The 24,110-nt window shown below is 43.5% G+C and overlaps 1 protein-coding gene across 5 annotated transcripts in view; it reads left to right on the forward strand.

Moving 5' to 3' along the window:
- The window catches only part of LOC121576787 (phosphatidylinositol 4-phosphate 5-kinase type-1 gamma), a 66,794-nt gene extending 44,245 nt beyond the window's left edge, over positions 1 to 22,549 (forward strand). The window contains exons 10-19 of one of the 5 annotated variants that reach the window (XM_041890252.1): positions 1,227 to 1,275; positions 4,379 to 4,463; positions 4,795 to 4,956; positions 5,160 to 5,331; positions 5,576 to 5,608; positions 6,021 to 6,140; positions 7,733 to 8,003; positions 10,449 to 10,507; positions 12,626 to 12,712; positions 20,654 to 22,549. In XM_041890252.1, the coding sequence (XP_041746186.1) occupies positions 1,227 to 1,275; positions 4,379 to 4,463; positions 4,795 to 4,956; positions 5,160 to 5,331; positions 5,576 to 5,608; positions 6,021 to 6,140; positions 7,733 to 8,003; positions 10,449 to 10,507; positions 12,626 to 12,712; positions 20,654 to 20,687 (1,072 nt within the window). In that variant the 3' untranslated portion in view covers positions 20,688 to 22,549. The remainder of the gene's footprint in view (positions 1 to 1,226; positions 1,276 to 4,378; positions 4,464 to 4,794; positions 4,957 to 5,159; positions 5,332 to 5,575; positions 5,609 to 6,020; positions 6,141 to 7,732; positions 8,004 to 10,448; positions 10,508 to 12,625; positions 12,713 to 20,653) is intronic. The other 4 variants (XM_041890253.1, XM_041890254.1, XM_041890255.1 and 1 more) reach the window with 4 other exon arrangements.
- Positions 22,550 to 24,110: the final 1,561 nt, after the last annotated feature.

Here is a 24,110-nt window from a genome sequence, read left to right on the forward strand (position 1 = left end):
CCGTGAAGGCCTGATTCACACAGTCCCCTCTGAACAGTTGATGTTGAGATGTGTCTGTTACTTGAACTCTGTGAAGCATTTATTTGGGCTGCAATTTCTGAGGCTGGTAACTCTAATGAACTTATCCTCTGCAGAAGAGGTAACTCTGGGTCTTCCATTCCTGTGTCGGTCCTCATGAGAGCCAGTTTCATCATAGTGCTTGATGGTTTTTGCGACTGCACTTGAAGAAACTTTCAAAGTTCTTGAAATGTTCCGTATTGACTGACCTTCATTCTTAAAGTAATGATGGACTGTCGTTTCTCTTTGCTTATTTGAGCTGTTCTTGCCATAATATGGACTTGGTATTTTACCAAATAGGGCTATGTTCTGTATACCCCCCTTACCTTGTCACAACACAACTGAATGGCTCAAACGCATTAAGGAAAAACATCCCACAAATTATCTTTTAACAAGGCACACCTGTTAATTGAAATGCATTCCAGGTGACTACCTCATGAAGCTGGTTGAGAGAATGCCAAGAGTGTGCAAAGCTGTCATGAAGGCAAAGGATGGCTATTTGTTAAACACTTTTTTGGTTACTACATGATTCCATATGTGTTATTTCATAATTTTGATATCTTCACTATTATTCTACATGTAAAAATAAAAATGTAAAAAATATATAAAAACCCTTGAATGAGTAGGTGTGTCCAAACCTTTGACTTGTAGTGTACATGTTTGTTGTTTTGCTCTAGGACGCCCACAGGCCTCACAAGACTCTTCTTAAGGTCTCCTGGTATCAGTTGAAAAAATGTATGGTATATATGGAGACTGTTTAGTGACAAAAATAAGGGGTCCAAAAAAATAACAAATGTTTCCTGATCTTTCTTATATCTTTCAGATATAGGACAGACACTTCAGAACAAACTTCCTTTAGATGGTTTTTTGGGGACTATCTGTTGTTCCATGTAGTGAATCTGTTATTCAATGCGTTTGAATGGGCTAATATCAGTAATGCCAAATAATTGTTTTTATATATTTTTTTGATACTTTAAGGGGTCTTAAAATTCAAAATCAAATAGCAATAGCAATATGATCCTTGGTATGACCTTCTTAAAACAGTTCCATATAGCTTAGTAGTATCCCCACCCCTCCCCCGGCTTAGACAGGGCTTAGACTCTTATGGGTTAGTACATTTTTAAGACCAAAAGTTTTAAGTGTTGTTTCTTTTCTCTTTCCGGCTCCAGGTTAATAAAGAAACTGGAGCACACGTGGAAGGCTTTGGTTCACGATGGGGTGAGTGTCATGTTCATAATGATCCTTCTTTATTTGTATTTCCTAGTACAGTCAGTCTGGGCTATGTAATCATATCTGAGCTCGTTATGAACACAATCATTAACAATATATGTTTCTCCTATGGCTTATGGGTTAAGTACTGCTGTGTTTTCTTATGAGGCATTGCGTTGTCAATCCTTGTGACTGGGCTGTGATACAGTTGGTCATGTCGATGGCCAAGAGTCTAGGTCCTAGTTTATAGTAGGGCCCAGAGTTTTTCCTGCTCAGGTCACATGTTGAGGAAAAACTCCAGGCCCCCAGTCCTATTTGACAGATAGCCTTACTCCTGCTCCTCCCAGACAGACAGACAGACAGACAGGTGTGCAGACTATTGGAGATTTGACCAGCTGTGCGGTTTTAATCATTGAACAGCAAGCCACTGTCTGTCTCTTCCCCCTCTCTCTGTCTGGGTCCTGAGTACTCTATACTCTGACCTTGAGGTTACTGCCATTCTTTCCCCTCATGCATTTATTGATGAAGTCACAGCTATACAGACAGGTTGGCTACTGTGGAGAAGCAGGGTAGCCTTTTGTGTTCTCTGTGTGTGTGTGTGTGTGTGTGTGTGTAATCTCCTTAGTGAATATGTCCAGTACACGTGTACTCAGGGACCCAGTAAGAGCCTCTTCTTCTCCTCATCCCCCTCTCCATCACTAACAGATCCTCTGGCTCTGACCTCAAGCACCTCAGCCTCCCCCATTTCTCTCAGACATCAGCTTCGGGCTGCTCCTAATATACAGTGCCTTCAGAAAGTATTCATACCCCTTTACTTATTCCACATTTTGTTGTGTTACAGCCTGAATTCAAAATGGATTAATTTTGATATTTTTTCTCACCCATCTACACACAGTACCCCATATTGACAAAGTGAAAACATGTTTTTAGAAATGTTAGCAAATGTATTGAAAATGAAATATATAAATATCTAATTTACGTAAGTATTCACACCCCTGAGTCAATACTTTGTAGAAGCACCTTTAGCAGTGATTACAGCTGTGAGTCTGTCTGGGTAAGTCTTTAAGAGCTTTCCACACCTGGATTGTGCAACATTTGCCCATTATTCTTTTCCAAATTCTTTGTCTGTCAAATTGGTTGTTGATCATTGCTAGATAACCATTTTCAGGTCTTGCCATAGATTTTCAAGTAGATTTAAGTCAAAACTGTAACTTGGCAACTCAGTAACATTCATTGTCTTCTTGGTAAGCAACTCCAGTGTAGATGTGGCCTATTGTCCTGCTGAAAGGTGAATTAATATCCCATTGTTTGGTGGAAAGCAGACTGAACCAGGTTTTCCTCTAGGATTTTGTCTGTGCTTAGCTCCAATTCGTTTATTTTTTTATCCTGAAAAACTCCCCAAACCTTAACAATTACAAGCATACCCATAACATGATGCAGCCACCACTATGCTTGAAAATATGGAGAGTGGTACTCAGTAATGTGTTTTATTGGATTTGCCCCAAACATAACACTTCGTATTCAGGACAAAAAGTAAATTGCTTTGCCACATTTTTTGCAGTATTACTTAAGTGCCTTGTACAGGTTTCCTTCTTTTCACTTTGTCAATTAGGTTAGTATTGTGGAGTAAACTACAATGTTGATGATCCATCCTCAGTTTTCTCCTATCACAGCCATTAAGCTCTGTAACTGTTTTAAAGTCACCATTGGCCTCGTGGTGAAATCCCTGAGAGGTTTTCTTGCTCTCCGGCAACTGAGTTAGGAAGGACGCCTGTAATCGTTGTAGTGACTGGGTGTATTGAAACACCATCCAAAGTGTAATTAATAACTTCACCATGCTCAAAGGGATAACCAATGTATTTTTGGTATTTTTTTTACCCATCTACCAATAGGTGCCCTTCTTTGCAAGGCATTGGAAAACCTCCATTGTCTTTGTGGTTGAATCTGTGTTTGAAATTCACTGCGCGACTGAGGGACCTTACCAATAATTGTATGTGTGGGGTACAGAGATGAGATTGTCATTCAAAAATCATGTTAAACACTATTATTCCATGCAACTTATTATGTGACTTTTTAAGCACATTTTTACTCCTGAACTTATTTAGGCTTGCCATAACAAAGGGGTTGAATAATTATTGACTCAAGACATTTCAGCTTTTAATTTTTTATTAATTTGTAAAAATGTTGAAAAACACAATTCCACTTTGACATTATGGGGTATTGTGTGTAGGCCAGTGGCCAAAAATTTAAATTTTCAATTCAATCTGTAACACAACAAAATCTGTCTCGAACCCCCCACCCCCCACCCCCACCCCTGAAATGGTCTAACAAGCCTGGTGTACGTCACCCTTGGTGGCGAAGGAGTTTCTCACCCTGTCTCTCACCGTGTTGTGAAACCAGCACAATGACTGAGTGATGGGGTTATACTATATAATCTCTCTCTCGGGTGTGTGCATGTGTGTTGAGCCAATGAAAGCACAGCTTACAAAGTAGATGTCTGTGATTGTTAAGTCATCCTCGTCATCCTGATGCATCCGGACCCTGACCCCCGGCGGGGAAGCATGGTGTCAGGTCCGGATGCACCAGCCAATTCTCCCAGGATGACGAGGATGACTTAACAATCACAGACATCTACTTTGTAAGCTGTGCTTTCATTGGCTCAACATGGTAGAATTACTGTACACACCTCTCTCTTCTCTCTCTCTCTTTTTTATTTTCTTTCTTTCTCTCGTGCTCTCTCTCTCTCTCTCTTTCTCTCTCTCTCTTCCTCTCTCTCTGGGTCAGACTGAACCAAACACCCCAGTGTCATGTGTCCTGGACAGCCATGTGATCTTAGCCCACTGGTGCATGTGTAATAATGGGAGAGAGTGTGTGTCCTGAGCCGCCTGGCCTACTCTATTAATAAACTAGGCCATACAGTGGGGCGTACAGCATCCTAACTAAGAATGGCCTCGCTCTGGAGAGATGGACTGTACTTAAAGTAAATGTGTTGTTCTTTCGCCCTCATTCTTTCTCTCTCTCTCTCGCTGTGTCTCTCTCCTGTTTTCGCTTCCTCTCTCTCGTTCGATTTGTCTTTATCTTCCCATACCTTTCTATCTTATCCCCCCCTCAGGACACTGTATCAGTCCATCGGCCGGGCTTCTATGCAGACAGGTTCTTCAAATTCATGAGCAGCAATGTGTTCAAGAAGAGCTCCTGTGAGTAGACCTGACTAGACTACCAGTCAGACTGACAGACTCATGGATTCCACTGCCTCAGGCACTCTGAGGAAAACAAAGACCTGCTCAATTAACTTATTTTATGCTTGAATCTTGGTTTTGAACTTGATGTCTTTAACTTGATGTCTTTTGAATTGATGTACTTTTTCACTGCAAATCCTCTTATGTATTTTGTACTGGGAGGTGAAACATTATGAGAAAATATGGAAGATATTGGAACACTCAAACACACATGTAGGACTGTGTTCCCTTTGGTGGTAAGAAGACAAGTGTTCCCCTTAGTGATGTTATTTATCTGTGTGTCCCTCAGCCTTGAAGTCTTCTCCCATTAAGAAGGGTCGTGTGGGCCTGACGGTGCCTAAGTACACTGGCCCCGGGGCCGCCTGGTCAGCCAGCCAGTTGCCCTCAGAGAGAGACGATAACATCTATGACCTGAGAGGAGCACGCAGCTTCCCCACGCTGGAGGACGAGGGTAGGGGGACCTAGACCATACAAACACCCCCCCGTCACATTCACACACTCCACCTTCACACAGCGCTATCATTTTATCCTAGCTGTTGATGGAGACTGGATGCAGGTGTTTTGACAACCTGTTCTGATTCTCTCTCCCCACTTCTCCCCCTTTGTCTCTTCTCTCTCTCGCGCGCGCGCGCACGCGCTCTCTCTCTCTCTCAGGGCGACCAGACCTCCTCCCCTGCACCCCTCCGTCGTTTGAGGATGCGACCACGGCCTCCATCGCCACCACGCTCTCCTCCACCACCTCTCTGTCCATCCCAGAGAGGTCTCCTTCAGACGCTGGAGCAGAGCACCCCCGCTACAGGTACCAGAACAACAGCTCTGAGAGAAGGTACAGCTATGGTCACAATGTCTTATTTATGGAGTATGTATTCATAGGGTATGTCCTTTAAAAAAAAAGAGAATTCACAAATAAAAATAAGTCAAGATGCATAATATAATGGTTATACCATATTCAGAACTGAATCACAAACAATCACTGGTTGTGTTGAACTGTCAGAGCCACAGAACCTAATTGATGTACCCTACCCAGGTTTACAACACATTAACTTCTCTGTCTGTCTGTTTCTCTCCAGGAGGCACACCCAGTCTGTCAGCCATGACGGGAGGTAAGAACACTACGTTGCCTGCTTGGCCTGTTTGAATGCACAACTTATTCCGTTGTATAAAGGACTTGGTAGTGTGGTCCTCTGTAGCTCAGCTGGTAGAGCACGGCGCTTGTAACGCCAGGGTAGTGGGTTCGATCCCCGGGACCACCCATACACAAAAATGTATGCACACATGACTGTAAGTCGCTTTGGATAAAAGCGTTTGCTAAATGGCATATTATTATATTATTATTATTATTCTTACAGCGCTAGTCATTCTGGCTCTGACCAGTGAGTAAGGCCACTAGGCTAGGGTGTGTCAGGTCAGCCTATTGGTCTGTGTTTTTATGGGTATGACCACCCTTCCTGTCGCTGAGTTGTATTGCGTGTGTGTGTACTTACATTGCACGTGTGTGTGTGTGTGTGTGTGTAGGACCCAGGAGGAGGTGCGTGTGCGTTTGGAGGAGCAGCAGACCATCACGGTGGAGGTGGAGGTGAAGAGACATGACAGCGAGCCCACCATCACAGCCCCACAGCCCTCTCCAGAGACCAGGTACACAGCCTCAACCTTCATCTACATAGACCAAAATGTATTACACAAGGCCCTGAGGGCATGCTCAACTCTACTGAGCACCACACCCAGCATCCAACACACTCACTGAAACCAGAGCCATGCATTTACAGAGTTATTAACATTTCAACAGGCACCATGTTGGTATACCTAACATACTTGACAGCACTCACTGTAACACCGGGAATCCCAAGTATAAAGTCAGTGTTTCAGATCCTACCTAAAATGTAAAATGTAAATGATGGGGCTGTCAGGTTAAATACCTGTTACGACTGCTCTGACTCCAATAGGAACCGTGCTGCTGCTGCTACGGCACTTTTTACAAAAAATAACCTGGAAATGTCTCACCTGGGACAGGCTAACCCCTAGGTTATCTAACCATCCGCTCTGGGAAGTGGGGCAGTCATGCTCCCATTTGGCGTTGATATTAAGTCCCCACCTTACATCTTACTCTAGGTCCCATTTGGTTATTGGGGTGGCTGTGGCCTGTTGCTATGCTGTTAAGTCCCTTGTTATGGACAGATCATCACTGCCTCTGGATGTTCTCTGGAGCAGACATCTAATTAGGTTAAGAGAGTGGAGTAGGGTGAGGCAGACAGACAGGGTAGTAGGGTGAGACAGACAGACAGACAGGGTAGTAGGGTGAGAAAGACAGTGACTGTAAAAGGGTGTGACGGAAAGACAGGAGTGCATGGGGAAAGTTATGGAGCGGCCGGGCAGTGGAACTAGGTCAGATGGGTCTGGGGCTAAGGCCGGGGGGGTTGAGACCAAGTTAGACATATGGCCTCTGGGAGCTGGGTGGGGTAGTAGGGGAAGGGTGGAGGGGACGGAGCAGACAGGGGGACTGGGGAATTATCCATCTGGAGACCCTGCTCCTCAAAGCTGCCTCAGACTCACCTGCTTGGGGAGAGAGTGAGATGTGAGAGGTGAGAGCAAGAGAGAAAAAGAGAGGGAGAGAGGTAGAAAGAGAGTGAGGTCCCTGGCTGCATGGCAACTACAACACATTTACATTTACATTTTAGTCATTTAGCAGACGCTCTTTTCCAGAGCGACTTACAGTTAGTGAGTGCATACATAATTTTTTATACTGGCCCCCCGTGGGAATTGAACCCACAACCCTGGCGTTGCAAACCAGCCCCCCACCCCCATTAAATACTTATTTCCAGACAAACAGGTCCTTCTCCGAGTCTGAGATGCTGTCGCTGCTCTTTAGGAACGCCAGACTTCACATTTCTGTCTCTCTATCTAAACACACAAGCTGAGAAAGCAATCTGGGATTAGTTTAAGTCGTTCCTAGTAGTTCATGATCTGGGTCTGGACAATAGCGGGATTGTGGTGGCACTGTGCCATCTGGTAGTGTAAGTCTTAGTTCGTGGCATCTTAGCAACAGCCTCCGAGCCTCTCTGTTCCCTTTGATCTAATCGGTCAGCTCTGCCTGTCTGGGCTGGTTTCAGAAAGAGGGAGAGGGAGGGAGAAGGAGAAAGAGAGAGTGTGTGTTTGAGAGCAGGTGTGTACAGTAATTCTACCATGTTTGTGTATGAGCAGGTGTGTGACTGACCCCTGTATCTTCTCAGTGAGGTACCAGAGGTAGCTTCTGCTGCTGTTGTTGCCCCACCCTCCACCTCTGCCCCGGCCCCTGATACCCCTGGGGCCCCTGCTGAAGCCTCTGCAGCTGAGGCCTCTGGCCCGGAGACCCCTGCTTCGGCGCCGGAGGCACCTGCCAGTTCCAAGGTGGTGGTAGAGGCTGAGCGGGACCGCCGGGGCAGCATGGTGTCAGGGTCCGGCTGCACCAGCCAAGCCTCCCAGGATGACGAGGATGACGTAACAATTACAGACATCTACTTTGTAAGCTGTGCTTTCATTGGCTAAACATACATGCACACACACCTGGGTCGTATTCCTTTTGTAACAAACAATGAAACTAATGTTTCTCATTGTTTCAGTTTGTTTTCATCCATTTAGTGCCTAATGAATAGGATCCTGGGCACACAAGGCACAGTTATGATAGATACTAAATACCAACTGTTACCATGTCTATAGGCATACAGCTCAGTTACAACATACGGTATACTACAGTATCCTAGCTACTAAATAGCTCCTAGGATTAAACCTACGTCAGTCGGTAGGCATACAGCACAACATGATACAGACAACAGCAGATGCTAGACTATACACAGCTAGCTCCCATCATTTCCATTGGCCATCATTTTTGTTTTGTTAAATATTGTTTGTCCATGTGCGTTGACAGTAGGAATCCAGAGGGAGCAGAGAGAGAGAGTGAGGTGAGACACCTGCATGGGACTGTTATACCAGAAGACACCACAGTGGGTTGGAGTGTTCAGACTGGGTTGGATTGGAGTGTTCAGAATGTTCTGGAGTGTTCAGAGTGGGTTGGAGTGTTCAGACTGTGTTGGATTGGCGGGTTCAGTATGTTCTGGAGTGTTCCGAATGTTCTGGAGTGTTCAGACTGGGTTGGAGTGTTCAGACTGGGTTGGAGTGTTCAGACTGGGTTGGAGTGTTCAGACTGGGTTGGAGTGTTAAGAATGTTCTGGGGTGTTCAGAGTGGGTTGGAATATAGTGTTCAGAATGTTCTGGGGTGTACAGAGTGGGTTGGGGCGGAGTGTTCAGACTGTTCTGGTGTGTTCGGAGTGGGTTGGGGTGGAGTGTTCAGAATGTTCTGGGGTGTTCAGACTGGGATTTGAGGTGTTTAAGGGTTAATATAGTCCATCTCCCTAGCTTCACTTCTGCTTTGTCCTAAGCACTTGATGTCATCTCAATCTGGCACTAAACATAATTGAATGTGGGCCCAGACAAATAGGACAGTACTTCAGGCTATGACATCAGCAGATAATGAAGTTACGGTTGAGTTGTTCGCTCTTTTATTCTAACCACATCTCTCTTAACTGGTTTAGAGTGTGTGCTTTCTGTTTTGCATGCATGGCCCTCGTCCTCCTAAACATTAATAGATTACTTCTCTTCAGACAGCCTGACTTTGATCTGACAGGTGTTATTGTAGCAGTCTGGGCTCTACGACACTGAGTTCAGCGCCAGAGCCATGCATTAATGTACGAGTCTGTGGTGAGAAGTGATGGGAAGTCCAGACAGGAAAGTCTCCTCTGGCGTTGCTCTGACTGGTGGACAGTCTTTCCTGCAATGAAACACCTCACACTGTGTCCCTGGAGGCCCTGAGGGTCAGTAGGTCTGTCTGTCTGTCTGAGCGCTCTTAGTCATCTGATGACCATCTCAACTCACCAGCCCTGCTCTGACTCTACTCTCATGCTGTAGTTCAGGAGAAACAGAGTGGAGCTCTGTAGGCTGCAGAGAGGCAACACTTTTAACAACCACTATCACCACTGTCTGTCTCTGTATCCATGCACCTGTGGTCATTTAGCCAGCCGAAGACACGTATTAGGTCATATAACATTCTAAATGGAATTCTAATAGCATTCTAATTTAGTGCTTCTAAATGGTTTCATTATATGGGTTGTATGGTAGTGTCATCTCATCATGTGTAAAGCAATCTCAAAGCAAATACCAGTAAACAGCATAAAAATATGATTGTCTTCTGGGATTTGACTGGTTAAAGTAGATGACTCTTCATCAGAACAATGTGTGGGATATTGCACCAGTACTGAGAGACGGAGCGGAGCGGACATTATTCTGAGAGCTCTTGGAGAGAGGGCTGAAGTGATTGTTCTAGTCAGAGCAGACGTTGGGGAGATGGCAGAGAAGTGCTTCACAAGTGGCTACAGCCTGAATGATTCATTTATCATCAGCATTCACCACCTCCCTTTTGCACTCACTCTCTCTCTGTTTCTGTCTCACCCTCTCGCTCTGGGTCTTTCGCTCTCTCACTCTGTCTCCTCTGTTTCCCTTATCTTCCTCTCTCCTTCACGCCGTTTCTCTCCCTGTCTTTCACATTCCCTCGCTCCTCTGATTTATCTGTTTAAGCTGTGACTGAGGCTCAGGGTGGTGAGAGGAGTGAGGAAGGGGAAAGGGGGGATGAGAGGAGGAGGAGGAGGAGGAGGAGGGCACCAGACCTGTAAATCCATTCATCATCATGCCTGATTCACATTTAATTTCTTCACCCTTCACCATCACACAGTCAAAACAGCAATCTCCTCTTCTATCACCTCTATAATGAACCTTGAATTTCCATCCATGTTCCAGCTACATCTCATTTGTCTGTCCCTCCATCCCTTTCACCCCTCTGTTCTCCCCCATCTCTCTCTCCCTCTCCCCTCTCTCATCTCTCTCTCTCTCGCTCTTTCTCTGGGGGTGTGCTGTCAGCTTGCAGACGGGAGAACCTGGGTGTTCTCTCCTGTCCCGTCGGAGGAGAAAGCTGCAGTGTAAGTTAGTAGGACTCTCTATGGCTCCCAGTTTAGATGCCTACTACGAGAGCTTGGTACTATAAGGTTCTATCTGCATTTTTGTCCAACATTTTTATTGACATAGCCTTGTTCTGTTCAATGCTCTCTACCTGTATATTACTCTGAATACCCAAATTCATGTTGTTATGTTCAAAAGAATACAATATAAAAATTGCTGAACTTTAAAGCCAATTATCTCAGAATCATCTTTTTGCAGATAGAACCTTATAGTCCCAAGCTCTCATGTCTAGTCAATGCTTCAGTCAATAGCACCTTTTTATACGGATATCAATGGTCTATAGCTGTGAATGGAGTTGTTGTAGCTTAGTCCCCCAGTCTGCTTACTTTGAGTCTTAGTGCTGTACATGTAGCGATTCCTCAGTTTTGTATTTGTATTCATTATGGATCCCCATTAGCTGCTGTCAAGGCAGCAGCTACTCTTCCTGGGTTCCAGCAAAATTAAGGCAGTTCTAAGTTATAATACATTCATAACAGATTTCACAACATATTAAGTGTGTGCCCTCAGGCCTCTACTCTACTACCACATATCTATAACACAAAATCCATGTGTACATGTGTGTATAGTGCGTATGTTATCGTATGTTTGAATGCATGTGTCTATGTTTGTGTTGCTTCACAGTCCCCGCTGTTCCATAAGGTGTATTTTTATCTGTTTTTTAAATCTAATTTTACTGCTGGCATGAGTTACTTGATGTGGAATAGAGTTCCATGTAGTCATGGCTCTATGTAGTACTGTGCGCCTCCCATACTCTGTTCTGGACTTGGGGACTGTGAAGAGACCTCTGGTGGCATGGCTTTGAAATAGACGGATCCGAATGAAAAGACATACACAAGATCTCACACAAATGACTAACAAGCTGACTTCCCTTGACAAGCATCTTTTCTCAGAGGATGCTTGATGGTGCCTTGATGCGTAACAGGCCGTGACACATTACATGCTTTACGTATTGTTACAGATCATTTTTATTTCATCATGTGTTTCATCTCATTTGAACAAAAAGGGTCATGGCCTTTTTGATCTGCCTTCATATCATGTCATTGTTAAAGCTACAGTCTGCAATCTGGAAATCTGTTCAATAGTCATTTTAATTCTTGATATAATTCTGTTGTTTTTCTTTTAGCAGACTGTAGCTTTAACGTTATTCATCCATCTCATCCTCTGCTTGGGGTTTGTTCCTCTACATGTTGAATCAAATCAAACGGCTGGAGAAGACTCTCCCTGTAGAGAGAGAGGGGGAGCGATGGGGCAAGAAAGGAGGAGAAGGAAGGGATGAGGTGGCTGAGTTATAGGAGGAGGCTCTTGGTTTCTCATTTGAGGCCATCTGTCTCTCTCCTCTGCTCCCACTCCCTGTCTTCCCACCTCTCTCTCTCTTTAATTCCTTCTCAGTCTCTCCCTCTATCTCCACCTGAGTGGCCTCAGAGACAGAGCAGCACTGAGGCGCTGTCAGGGCTAAACACTTAATGCACATAATAGTAAATGCAATGCACAGAGCACTTTTCTTTATTGAGAATGAAAGGGGGGAAGATGCTTTGAGAGTAGATGTCATTTTGGTTGTTGGCAGTGCTGGCAACCTCGCTTTCCACCCACCACCCCTGTCGCCAACCACCCACTCCCACCCTGTTTTCTGGCTGATGCATACTGTAGATTCATCCTTTTTCCTAGTCCACTTCACCTTAGCTTTTTAGATTGATGAGGTGTTAATCAAATAGAAATAGCGTAGTCATAGAAAGCAATTCTTAGGCACATGATACATACCAGCCAGCATTAGAACTGAAGAGTTTTGACTGATAGCAGGAAATAGGAAAGACTAACATTCTTTTGAAGGAAATGTTAATATTTTATTACACAAACCCTCTATGCTGTGTTCCAATAGGATTTCCCTGCAGTTAGGCTAATCTATATTCCAAGCTCACACTTTCTGTCCTGGCATTTCCTCCTTTGGCATTTCTAATTTTATTTTATTTTCCTGGCCTGTCTATCTCTCTTGCCTGCCTCTGCTTCTCTGTGTGTGTCCAATGGCCCCCACTCTCTCCCTTTCTCTGACGCCCTCTGCTGTGTCGGTTGTGCACCGACAGCCCCCAGAGGACAGGACCTGGGTGTACTCCCCTCTGCACTATGGCAGTGAGTCTAATACCTTGCCGGATGGGCAGGAGAGCGAGACAGTAAGTAGTGAGAATTACACCTCCAGTATCCAGTACAGTGTGTGTGTGTGTGTGGGCCGGCCTGACCGTCGAGCCCAATGAATATGGCCGTGCCAGTTATGACCATTTAGTTCCCTCTCCCTTCACCATGCAACCCCCAACTCTCACTGCATGTCTCAGTTTCTTCACTCTGGTGCCTCGGCCTCATCCTCTCTGTCTGTATGCCTGGCTGGTGTGCCTGGCTGGCTGGCTGGTTGCATGTCGTTTGGCAACTCGGCACATGTCTCCTTCACCTCATGGCTCATGCGTCACCATTATCAGATCCCACACCCACACAGCTACAGTTGCCAATGTCATTTTTTCTGAAACAACTGATCAACATACAGTATAAGCCTGTGCTTTGACATACAGTGCATTCGGAAAGTATTCAGACCCCTTGACTTTTTCCACATTTTGTTACGTTACAGCCTTATTTTAAAATGGATTAAATAAATACAAATCCTCATCAATCTACACACAATACCCCATAAATTTAAATATTAAATTTACAAACGATTAAAGCCTCAAGTCTTCTTGGGTATGACGCTACAAGCTTGGCACACCTGTATTTGGTGAGTTTTGGGACAAGTCTCTGAATGTCCTTGAGTTGCCCAGCCAGAACCTGGACTTGAACCCGATTGAACATCTCGGGAGAGACCTGAAAATAGCTGTGCAGCGACGCTCCCCATCCAACCTGACAGAGCTTGAGAGGATCTGCAGAGAAGAATGGGAGAAACTCCTCAAATACAGGTGTGCCAAGCTTGTAGCGTCATACCCAAGAAGACTCAAGGCTTTAATCGCTGCCAAAGGTGCTTCAACAAAGTACTGAGTAAAGGGTCTGAATACTTATGTATATGTAATATTTCAATTTTTTACTTTTTATACATTTGCATTTTATACATTTACAAAGCTGTTTTTGCTTATTCATTATGGGGTATTGTGTGTAGATTGTTGAGGGGGAAAAAAACAATTTAATCTATTTTAGAATAAGGCTGTAACATAACAAAATGTGGAAAAAGTCAAGGGGTCTGAATACTTTCCGAATGCACTGTTTACAGAAAAAGCAGTTGGTCAAGTGAATGGCAAATAAGTATAGCAAATAAATAGCTATAACATTTGATTTGTACAGTTCCTCTCTGAAATGCAATAATGTGTTTTCATGAGGAAAACAGGCACGTTTCTCGACAGATACACTGGCTTTGAGAAGGGATTGCGTGACGATTATTTTAGCAATCGCGTGACGCAACATGACAACGTGACGCGATTGGTCGACAGGCTTCTAGGTGGGGCGTTACACGTTCTTTCTTTCATTGGATTTCTATCTCTTTTGTATAATATCTCTGGCAATGGCACCATGCAATGCACCCTGGACTAAAGAGGCAGACAAATAGGGAAAATGTGCTAGATCCTCCGTTACATTACACATTTATCGATGTAGGAATATCGCAAAAATGTGGTCAATTGCTCATTCGAGAGAAGACATCCTCCCGAGTTATGACATCGGCCAGTATTGAAATATGACATGTATGATAGACGTTTTCGCGATCTAAAAGTCGTATTCCTATTAACTTCCAGTGTAGTGAGAGCGACTTTATCACAGTGCTACGTCGTACCGGACAGATTTCTGCCTGCTTGAACGCCAATAACGCACAAATATCATACCCCCCCATATTGTAATGGTGAGAGGGTTAGCATGTCTTGGGGGTATGATATTTGTGCGTCTAACTTTCTCACTCATCATTATTCACGATTCATTCAGGACTATCCATAATCATGGTAGCACCCACATTAATGTAGAAGTGTTTAGAAACATATTATATTATTATTTACAGTAAAAGTGACTCCAAAACGACACAACATTATTTACCACTCATTTCCATTGGGCAAAATTAATCTGAAACACAACCAAAACAAACAGCAGATGCATCCAACAAGTTTGTAGAGCCACAAGCTTGATGTAATTATTGCGTGCTCGGAATATGGGACCAAATACTACACTTTTGACTACTTTAGTACACATACAGTGCATTCATAAAATATTCATACCCCTTTGTTTTATCTAATTTCTACCAGCATGTTACATGTGCAACCAGAGGGAAAAAAACTCTAGACCACCTTTACTTCACACACAGAGACGCGTACAAAGCTCTCCCTCGCCCTCCATTTGGCAAATCTGATCATAATTATATCCTCCTGATTCCTGCCTACAAGCAAAAACTAATGCAGGAAGTACCATTGACTCACTCAATATGGAAGTGGTCAGATGACGCAGATGCTAACCTACAGGACTGTTTTGCTAGCACAGACTGGAACATGTTCCGGGACTCATCCGATGGCATTGAGGAGTATACCACATCAGTCACCGGCTTCATCAATAAGTGCATCGATGACGTTGTCCCCACGTACATACCCCAACCAGAAGCCATGGATTACAGGCAACATCCACACTGAGCTAAAGGGTAGAGCTGCCGCTTTCAAAGAGCGGGACTCTAACCCGGACGCTCATAAGAAATCCCGCTATGCCCTCAGGTGGTCCTCTGTAGCTCAGCTGGTAGAGCACGGCGCTTGTAACGCCAAGGTAGTGGGTTCGATCCCCGGGACCACCCATACACAAAAAATGTATGCACGCATGACTGTAAGTCGCTTTGGATAAAAGCGTCTGCTAAATGGCATATTATTATTATTATATTATTATGAAGCATCAAACAGGGAAAGCGTAAATACAGGACTAAGATTGAATCCTACTACACCGGCTCTAACATTCGTCGGATGTGGCAGGGCTTGCAAATTATTACAGACTACAAAGGGAAGCCCAGCCGCGAGCTGCCCAGTGACACAAGCCTACCAGACGAGCTAAATGACTATGCGCGCTTCGAGGCAAGCAACACTGAAGCATGCATGAGAGCACCAGCTGTTCCGGACAACTGGATGATCACGCTCACCGTAGCTGATGTGAGTAACACCTTTAAACAGGTCAACATTCACAAGGCCACAGGGCCAGACAGATTACCAGGACGTGTACTCCGAGCATGCGCTGACCAACTGGCAAGTGTCTTCACTGACATTTTCAACCTGTCCCTGGCCGAGTCTGTAATACCTACATGTTTCAAGCAGACCACCATAGTCCCTGTGCCCAAGAACACCAAGGTAACCTGCCTAAATTACTACCAACCCGTAGCACTGACGTCTGTAGCCATGAAGTGCTTTGAAAGGCTGGTCATGGCTCACATCAACACCATTATCCCATAAATCCTAGACCAACTCCAATTTGCATACCGCCCCAACAGATCCACAGATGACGCAATCTCTATTGCACTCAACCCTTCCCTTTCCCACCTGGACTAAAAGAACACCTACGTGAGAATGTTATTCATTGACTACAGCTAAGCGTTCAACACCGTAGTGCCCTCCAAGCTCATCACTAAGCTAAAGACCCTGGGACTAAACACCTCCCTCTGCAACTGGATCCTGGACTTCCTGACGGGTCATCCCCCAGGTAGTAAGGGTAGGCAACAACACATCTGCCACGCTGATCCTCAACATGGGGGCCCCTCAGGGGTGTGTGCTTAGTCCCCTCCTGTACTCCTTGTTCACCCATGACTGCGTGGCCAAGCACGACTCCAACACCATCATTAAGTTTGCCGACGACACAACGGTGGTAGGCCTGATCACCGACAATGATGAGACAGCCTATAGGGAGGAGGTCAGAGACCCGGCAGTGTGGTGCCAGGACAACAACCTCTCCCTCAACGTGATCAAGACAAAGGAGATGATCGTGGACTACAGGAAAAGGAGGACCAAGCACGCCCCCATTCTCATAGACGGAGCTGTATTGGAGCAGGTTGAGAGCTTCAAGTTCCTTGGTGTCCACATCACCAACAGACTCTCATGGTCCAAATACATCAATAAGACAGTCGTGAAGAGGGCACGACAACGCCTATTCCCCCTCAGGAGACTGAATAGATTTGGCATGGGTTCAAGTCCAGGGTCTGGCAGGGCCACTCTAGGACATTCAGAGACTTGTCACGAAGCCACTCCTGTGTTGTCTTGGCTGTGTGCTTAGGTTCGTTGATCTGTTGGAAGGTGAACCTTCGCCCCAGTCTGAGGTCCTGAGCGCTCTGGAGCAGGTTTTCATCAAGGATCTCTCTGTACTTTGCTCCATTCATCTTTCCCTCGATCCTGATTAGTCTCCCAGTCCCTGCCGCTGAAAAACATCCCCACAGCATGATGCTGCCACCACCATGCTTCACGGTAGGGATGGTGTCAGGTTTCCTCCAGATGTGACGCTTGGCATTCAAGCCAAAGAGTTCAATCTTGGTTTCATCAGACCAGATAATCTTGTTTCTCATGGTCTGAGAGTCCTTTAGGTGCCTTTTATGCAAACTCCAAGCGGGCTGTCATGTGCCTTTTACTGAGGAGTGGTTTCCGTCTGGCCACTCTACCGTGAAGGTCTGATTGGTGGAGTGCTGCAGAGATGGTTGTCCTTTTGGAAATGTCTCCCATCTCCACAGAGGAACTCTGGAGCACTGTCAGAGTGACCATTGGGTTCTTGGCCTTCTCCCACGATTGCTCAGTTTGGCCGGGCGGCCAGCTCTAGGAAGAGTCTTGGTGGTTCCAAACTTCTTCCATTTAAGAATGATGGAGGCCACTGTGTTCTTGGACCTTCAATGCTGCAGAAATGTTTTGGTACCCTTCCCCAGATCTGTGCCTCGACACAATCCTGTCTCGGAGCTCTACGGACAATTCCTTCGACCTCATGGCTTGTTTTTTGCCTTATATAGACAGGTGTGTGCTGTTCCAAGTCATGTCCAATCAATTGAATTTACCACAGGTTGACTCCAATCAAGTTGTAGGAACATCTCAAGGATGATCAATGGAAACAGGATGTACCTGAGCTCAATTTCGAGTCTCATAGCAAAGGGTCTGAATACTTATGTAAATAAGGTATTTCTGTTTTTTATGTTTAATACATTTGCAAAAATGTCTAAAAACCTGTTTTCGCTTTGTCATTATGGGGTATTGTGTGTAGATTGATGAGGATTTTTATTCATTTAATCCATTTTAGAATAAGGCTGTAACGTAACAAAATGTGGAAGAAGGGGTCTGAATACTTTCCGAATGCACTGTACAATTATCTGTAAGATCCCTGAGTCGAACAGTTAATTTCAAACACAGATTGAACTACAAAGACCTGGGAGGTTTTCCAATGCCTCGCAAAGAAGGGTACGTGTTGGTAGATGGAAGCCAGTGAATATCCCTTTTGAGCATGGTGAAGTTATTAATTAGACTTTGGATGGTGTATCAATGCACCCAGTCACTACAAAGATACAGGCGTCCTTCCTAACAGTTGCCGGAGAGGAAGGAAACCACCCAGGGATTTCACCATGATGCCAATGATGACTTTAAAACAGTTAAAGAGTTTAATGGCTGTGATAGGAGAAAACTGAGGATGGATCAACAACATTGCAGTTACTCCACAATACTAACCTAATTGACATAGTGAAAAGAAGGAAGCCTGTACAGAATACAAACATTCCAAAACATGCATCCTGTTTGCAACAAGACAGTAAAGTAATACTGCAAAAAATTTGGCAAAGCAATTGACTTTTTGTCGTAAATACAAAGTGTTATGTTTGGGGCAAATCCAATACAACACATTACTGAGTACCACTCTCCATATTTTCAAGCATAGTGGTGGCTGCATCATGTTATGGGTATGCTTGTAATCGTTAAGGATTATGGGTATGCTTGTAATCGTTAAGGACTGTGGAGTTTTTCAGGATACAAAAGAAACGGAATGGAGCTAAGCACAGGCAAAATCCTAGAGGAAAACCTGGTTCAGTCTGCTTTCCACCAGACACTGGGAGATGAATTCACCTTTCATCAGGACAATAACCTCAAACACAAGGCCAAATCTACACTGGATTTGCTTACCAAGAAAACAGTGACTGTTCTTGAGTGGCTGAGTTACCGTTTTGACTTAAATCTGCTTAAAAATCTGTGATAAGACTTAAATGGCTGTCTAGCAATGATGAACGACCAATTTGAAAGAGCTTGAATAATTTTGATAAGAATAATGGTAAAGTGTTGCACAATCCAGGTTTGGAAAGCTCTTACAGACTTACCCAGAAAGACTCACAGCTGTATCGCTGCCAAAGGTGCTTCTACAAAGTATTGACTGAGGGGTGTGAATACATATATAAATTAGATATTTCTGTATTTCATCTTCAATACATTTGCAAAAATGTCAGAAAACATGTTTTCACTTTGTCATTATGTGGTATTGTGTGTAGATTATTGAGATGTTTTATTTATTTAAACCATTTTGAATTCAGGCTGTAACACAACAAAATGTGGAAAAGTCAAGGGGTATGAATACTTTCTGAAGGCACTGTATAAGTGAATTTGTCACAATACTTTTGGGGGAACTATGTACAGAAAGTGCTGTAATTTCTAAACGGTTCACCTGATGTGGATGAAAATATATAATAATTGTATCATTTCAAATCGAAAGTGCTGGAGTACAGAATCAAAACAACAACATTTGTCCCAATAATTACAGAGGGCACTGTAATTTAATCCAGGGTATTTTAACAAACCTAAGGTGTAGTAGAAGCTCAGAGCTGTAGCAGGCTGGCTTACCCTCGTGTAACCGGTGTGAAATGGCTAGCTAGTTAGCGGTGCGCACTAGTAGCGTTTCAATCGGTGACATCACTGGCTCTGAGACCTTGAAGTAGTTGTTTCCCTTGCTCTGCAAGGGCCGCAGCTTTTGTGGAGCGACGGGTAACGGTGCTTCGAGGGTGACTGTTGTTGATGTGTGCAGAGGGTCCCTGGTTCAAGCCCAGGTAGGGGCGAGGAGAGGGACGGAAGCAACACTGTTACATTGATGCTGTTGACCCGGATCACTGGTTGCTGCGGAAAAGGCGTAGGTCAAACGGGGGGTGAGTGTAACCGGTGTGAAATGGCTAGCTAGTTAGCGGTGCGCACTAGTAGCGTTTCAATCGGTGACGTCACTGGCTCTGAGACCTTGAAGTAGTTGTTTCCCTTGCTCTGCAAGGGCCGCCGCGGCTTTTGTGGAGAGACGGGTAACGGTGCTTCAAGGGTGACTGTTGTCGATGTGTGCAGAGGGTCCCTGGTTCAAGCCCAGGTAGGGGCGAGTAGAGGGACGGAAGCAACACTGTTACACTCGGTCAAAGTCCATTGCACTGGTCTACGGCAAGGAGGAAGTAGGTGTGAATGGAGTTGTCACTTCCACCCCTGTCCCATTATTCCCCATAGAGAAGACACACACACACACACACATATACATACAACTGTCACTTCCACCTCTCCATGAGACAGGAGCTGCCAGCAGGATAAGTGGAAGCAGAGCCTGTGGGACATAGCATTACAGTGCCTAGTGGAAAGAGACTGTCTCTTGGGGTTTGTCTCTACATAGATTAATAAAAAATGTAAAAACAGTCATGAAAATGTTTTGTTGAGTGGATCTTCATGAGGAAAAATACCTCTGTTCTCTCTTTCTACCCTCTATTTTCTGTGTTTATGTCCTCCCTGCCTTCCTTATGAATTATTGATATACTTATGATAAATAAATGTACTTTGATAAGGGGGGAATGAATCGATTTTATTTGACACTTGACAGGAATATGTGCCGAATATTTACAACTTCTATTCCCTCTCCTATTTCTAATTGATCATTTTTCTTCTTTCTTTCTTTCTTTCTTTCTTTCTTTCTTTCTTTCTTTCTTTCTTTCTTTCTTTCTTTCTTTCTTTCTTTCTTTCTTTCTTTCTTTCTTTCTTTCTTTCTTTCTTTCTTTCTTTCTTTCTTTCTTTCTTTCTTTCTTTCTTTCTTTCTTTCTTTCTTTCTTTCTTTCTTTCTTTCTTTCTTTCTTTCCTCTCCTCTCCCTTTTCTTCCACCAACAGTAAACACTTCTCTGTAGAGCTGAGAGGAGAATGATTCCGTGGAGAGAGGAGCCATCAGATTGATCCCCAGGCCTTTGAGTGGCAGGCAGCAAAAGGATTCCAGTCCAGACCTGTATTTTAAACCATGGATACAAAAACAGAACAGACTAAATACTGGGAGGAAACCCCCCTCGACGTCCTGTGATCATTGTGTTGATGATATGATCCATTCCTCTCCTTTCACCCCACCTCAACAAAAAATGACCATACCAGAAGAACAACTCAAATGGCTAGGCTACGTCTAGCATGCCCCATAAGAACAGGGGCGTTGAGTCGTCTCTGCTACTCGCCACACATTCCCAACGGTCGTTACAGTCAAATGGTCATATGTATTGAATTGATATCATGTTAATTTATATTGTTTTCTTTTTCTTTGTTTTTAGTTTAGTTTTGTTTCTATTTTTTTTTATTTTTCTGGACTTTCTTCTGCCATTTTTTTATTTCCATAAACAGAATTTTTTTTGTTAGACTGTGTTTCACAAAATATGATTTTGGGCATTTTATAAGCCTACTGTATTGTTTTACAGGTTTGTTTTTTCGTTGTCAAGTATTTATTTTGACATTTCTATCACAGTATTGCTACACTTCCCATACACTCCTGCTGAATGCACCTCTCATGAGGCTCCAAGCCTCAAAACCAGATCATTGCAACACTAACTAATGTTGAGACATTGTCTATCATTTCAAAATCCTACATCATTACAATGTCTTCCAGGACCACCCAGCTTCTGGATAAATGTAAACAAATCATTTTCCAAGCATAATGAGTCATTGAGTTCTCTTAATATGAAATGAAATACCAACAGTTCAGCAGTCAAACTTTGGCACTGAATTTTAGCTCTGCTGGACATAGCCTACTAGTCTGGCTAATACCTAACTCAAAGTCATCCTGACTTCAGAGTTTGGAAAGGCTATTTTGTGCACGATGCGTCGATAATGAAGGGGATGTGCTTTTTTACTGATTGGTTCTCTTCTGTGTTTTTCTCACTCCAACACCCACATGGACAGCCATACACAGCTCTCCAATACAACTGTTGGATTTTGAAATCCAAACAAGGTGAGGTCTCAACTCCCCCCAGGAAAAAAGAGAACCAATCAAAGCTCAGCACATTAAGGAGCACATTTCTGCACAAATACTGCATTTACAATGGCCTCCTGTACAGACCAGTGTGTCACAGCTCTCCCTCACGATGAGTTACTTGAGTTGGGTCAGCAAGGCTAGTGACCTTAGGCTAATGGATTGGATTACTTAGGCCAAATAACTCACAATATCATATCATCGCCAGAATGAATTCATACTTCTGTTATTTAGTAAACGTTAATCAGAAAGGGAATTCAGGCTGCTTTGACAGCACTTTATGTATTAACAATCATTAAGACGTGAAAGTGACGTCTTCATCACAATCATCTGGCATAGGATTAATGTTTTTTTGTCTTTATGTGGATGACATGTTTTAAGATTTAAGTTACGTTTTCAACTGTTTTATTGCTCTTTTTCTGTTTCACACTTGGCTGTTTTTAAGTTAAAGTTGGTGTGTTTGTATGTCTGCGTGCGTGCGTGAGTGTCAGAACTTGTAAAATACTGATCATTCTATCATGATGTGCATTGGCCAGTTGTAATCAGTTGCTGTTGTTAATGTCATCAAGAGACCATAGCAGCAATATTTTCTACAGTGCAGTAGTCTTAAAGTTACTTTTAATTGCCTTATATAGAAATTAAAACGTATTATTTTGATTAGATTTTTCATTGTAGTGCTGTTGTATTTATTACTTTCAAGTCATTTGTTCAATACCGTAGTTGTGCTCCTGAGAATGTGTATATAGAATTATAAATACAAATATAAAAATATATAAATATATTTTCAATTTGAATTGGAGAATATTATTTTTTGTTGATTTAATTTTTTGCTGCCGGCAAGAAAAGATTAAGAGCTACACATGATTTACTGTACCATATTCTTCAATGAGTTGACAAAATGCAGCTCTATTTATGGTGTATAAATCTCTGCTGTCTCTTTGTATGATATCCGTAACTGAAGAGTTTTACTGTACATGCAAATCAGTAAGGGTTCTTCCCGACAGTTTAGCTGTATTTGTGTATGTGTTTTCAAATTGCTGTGTGCCCTCACTTAGGGAGAGTCCTTTACAGAGACCGCATGATTTAAAAATGAATATGCATATCAGAAATATGTACAGTGCATTTGGAAAGTATTCAGACCCCTTGACTTTTTCCACATTTTGTTGCGTTACAACCTTATTCTAAAATTGATTAAATTGTTTTTTTCCCTCATCAATCTACACACAATACCCCATAATGACAAAGCAAAAACTGGTTTTTAGACATTTTTGCAAATGTATAAAAGAAAATACTTATATGACATTTACAGTGGGGGAAAAAAGTATTTAGTCAGCCACCAATTGTGCAAGTTCTCCCACTTAAAAAGATGAGAGAGGCCTGTAATTTTCATCATAGGTACACGTCAACTATGACAGACAAATTGAGATTTTTTTTCTCCAGAAAATCACATTGTAGGATTTTTAATGAATTTATTGGCAAATTATGGTGGAAAATAAGTATTTGGTCACCTACAAACAAGCAAGATTTCTGGCTCTCACAGACCTGTAACTTCTTCTTTAAGAGGCTCCTCTGTCCTCCACTCGTTACCTGTATTAATGGCACCTGTTTGAACTTGTTATCAGTATAAAAGACACCTGTCCACAACCTCAAACAGTCACACTCCAAACTCCACTATGGCCAAGACCAAAGAGCTGTCAAAGGACACCAGAAACAAAATTGTAGACCTGCACCAGGCTGGGAAGACTGAATCTGCAATAGGTAAGCAGCTTGGTTTGAAGAAATCAACTGTGGGAGCAATTATTAGGAAATGGAAGACATACAAAACCACTGATAATCTCCCTCGATCTGGGGCTCCACGCAAGATCTCACCCCGTGGCGTCAAAATGATCACAAGAACGGTGAGCAAAAATCCCAGAACCACACGGGGGGACCTAGTGAATGACCTGCAGAGAGCTGGGACCAAAGTAACAAAGCCTACCATCAGTAACACACTACGCCGCCAGGGACTCAAATCCTGCAGTGCCAGACATGTCCCCCTGCTTAAGCCAGTACATGTCCAGGCCCGTCTGAAGTTTGCTAGAGTGCATTTGGATGATCCAGAAGAGGATTGGGAGAATGTCATCTGGTCAGATGAAACCAAAATATAACTTTTTGGTAAAAACTCAACTCGTCGTGTTTGGAGGACAAAGAATGCTGAGTTGCATCCAAAGAACACCATACCTACTGTGAAGCATGGGGGTGGAAACATCATGCTTTGGGGCTGTTTTTCTGCAAAGGGACCAGGACGAATGATCCGTGTAAAGGAAATAATGAATGGGGCCATGTATCGTGAGATTTTGA

The sequence above is a fragment of the Coregonus clupeaformis genome, chromosome 11, assembly GCF_020615455.1.
Source record: "Coregonus clupeaformis isolate EN_2021a chromosome 11, ASM2061545v1, whole genome shotgun sequence".
NCBI classification, from domain to species: Eukaryota; Metazoa; Chordata; class Actinopteri; order Salmoniformes; family Salmonidae; genus Coregonus; species Coregonus clupeaformis.